We start from the raw sequence: 2366 nt of genomic DNA on the forward strand, positions 1-2366 counted from the left end.
AAGGGCAAAATGGGTCAGCACAGGCTGGGAGGGCCGAAGGGCCTGTTCCTGTGCTCTTTGTCCTGTTCTACAGTCGTTGGTTTCCTCCACTGCTTTCCAGAAAGTTTGGTTTCCCCTCTGTCAGTCGACGTGCTCTCACTACAGGATCTCTCGCGCCTGAGGCTATCTGATCCTGCACTGGATCGTCCTCTCGATGCCCAGAGTCACTTATTAAACAGCAAACTCTCTTCTTCTCCTCTTAAACTTTGGATCCTAATATCGAAAATTTATTCCTCATAATTCGACCCTGCCTTCAAGTCAGTCTCATTTCACAGGCCCTTCGGAGGGATTTAAGGTGGAACAAACTTCTGAACAGCCTATCACCAACAGCGGTCAGAGTGTAGCAGCTCAGGGGAGCGAGACATTGAATTAACCTCCCGAGTCCCATATGGCTCTTGGTTCGGAAATGAAGAGAGAGGGGTGGGAAAATGGCGGACTACAGGCTACAAAAAAGGTTGTCACGTCTCCACGCCTAGCCCCGTCGCAGACGGTGCTCAATGCTCGCTGGAGGAGCCCTCGATTTCCCGGCTCTTACGGCCTTCGGGATTCTTTTAGTAGCTGTGCCTCCGTCACGGTTCATCAACGGTCAGCTTGCGCATGATGATACACACTCAGTAGGCACGGTGTAACGCATCTTTGCCGGAACTGGTTGTATGAAGGCTGACCTGAAGCGAGTTGCGCTAAGGCCAGAGGTCACCTGGCTACGGCAAGTCAGGAAAGCGCATTTGTAACCATTCCCGTCCAGGGACCTTCTCTGAAACCGCCTCCCAGGCCACCGTGCCCCACCCAGGCTGTTCCATCCTTCCCGCCAGTGCGCGCCCAGAGTCTGAACAGGACCGTCACAAAAGCTTACAGAAATTTCCGTGGCCGAGAGTAACTCACGTATTCTTTGTAGATGAGTATTGCGTATTTAATGCGCAAGTCCTCAACTCCATCATTCGCCATGTCGATCAGAGCGGCCTCAGTTGAGTCCTTCCCATACAGGCCTTGAACAAATACGGGAGACTAAATCAGTTGCCTCAGAGAGTCGTCGATTCAGATCGGGGGGGTGGGGGTCTCACACGGTCACCCACAGGTGGGCAGAGCTCAGGCTCCACCTTTCGGGTCTGCAGGTAAGGCAGTGGGCAGTCAACCAGGGAGGCCTCAGGCTCCAGCTGGTGGGAGGGTTACAGGCCCCAGCCAGGCAGTAGGCCCCAGGCTTCAGCCCGTCTGGGTACCCTCAGGCTTCAGCTGGTGGGAGGGTTACAGGTCCCAGCCAAGTAGTAGGCCTCAGGCTTCAGCTGGTGGGTTGGCCATGGATTTGTGCCAGAAAGGTAGGCCTCAGGCTCAAGCAGGTTTGAGCTAGCGGACTGGACTCCAGATAATAGCACAGGCGAAGGCAACAATGCACCTTGTGGTGGGTAGGCCTCATGCTCCAGCTGGCTAGGTAAGAGGGTACAGACTCCATCCAGGTGTGTCGGCCTCTGGCTTTAACACGTGGGTAGGCCTCAGGCTGCAGACCATGGGTTAAGTCAAGTAGAGGTGAGGATCATGAGGGTCACTGGTTCCAGCCAGTGTGTAGGCCTCAGGGTCCAGAAAGGCGGGAAGGCTTACTCCAGCCAGCTGTTTAGGCCTCAGGCTGAGGTCAGGTGGGAACGCCTCAGATAGGCCTCAGGCTCTCTCCAGACAGGTAGGCCTCAGGATCCAGCTGGTCAGGTAGCGGGCGTGTTGACATGGAATTAATCTAGATACGTTTGGCCGTGGGAGCGTGTGGATTGTGCCAATGGACCCGCAGCGGTTCGGGAATTGTAGCCCAACTCCACCTGCTCCGCGGCAAATAGGGGCGAGGGGATAAGTGCCGGGCCCGGTCCCCGGTGTGACGTGGGAAAGGAAGCACTCACCATGTTGCCGGGCCAGGTGGCGGAGAATGGCGTTCGATTGGAAAAGCTCAAAGCTGCCATCTTGGAATTTAGGCAGTTGGCCAAAGACCTGGAAGGAAATGGAGAGAGGGAGGGAGAGGGAGAGAGAGAGCGAGAAAGTGAAGGAACGGAGAGAGAGAGAGAGAGACCGTCGATGACAGCTTTGTTGTTGGAGGCCACACCTGACTCCTTCAGAGGGAGGGTGACCTTACAACAACAACACATTACATTTGGATAGCGCCGATTACGTAACACACAGACCCAGGGACCAAGAACGGGCCCTCAAGGCGGCTCTGCCAGTCAGTCGGATCACAGCTCGTCGGTCAATCGACAGGCCCCCAACCCCCATCACTCTCTGCCTACAGCCCCCACCCCCTCCATCTGCTTCCCCTCCAACACTAAACCCCGACCCTCACCCTCCAACCCCCA

At 55.9% G+C, this 2366-nt stretch overlaps 1 protein-coding gene across 1 annotated transcript in view; it reads right to left on the reverse strand.

The window, feature by feature from the left end:
• The window catches only part of LOC109925881 (glutathione S-transferase P), a 4941-nt gene that overhangs the window by 619 nt on the left and 1956 nt on the right, over nucleotides 1–2366 (reverse strand). Inside the window, exons 4-6 of the mRNA XM_048594726.1 lie at nucleotides 1920–2007; nucleotides 893–1025; nucleotides 635–740 (exon numbers count right to left, since the gene is read on the reverse strand). Coding sequence (XP_048450683.1) covers nucleotides 635–740; nucleotides 893–1025; nucleotides 1920–2007 — 327 coding nt within the window. The remainder of the gene's footprint in view (nucleotides 1–634; nucleotides 741–892; nucleotides 1026–1919; nucleotides 2008–2366) is intronic.

This window comes from Rhincodon typus, unplaced genomic scaffold, assembly GCF_021869965.1.
Source record: "Rhincodon typus isolate 14 unplaced genomic scaffold, sRhiTyp1.1 hic_rhity00013649, whole genome shotgun sequence".
Lineage (NCBI taxonomy): Eukaryota > Metazoa > Chordata > Chondrichthyes > Orectolobiformes > Rhincodontidae > Rhincodon > Rhincodon typus.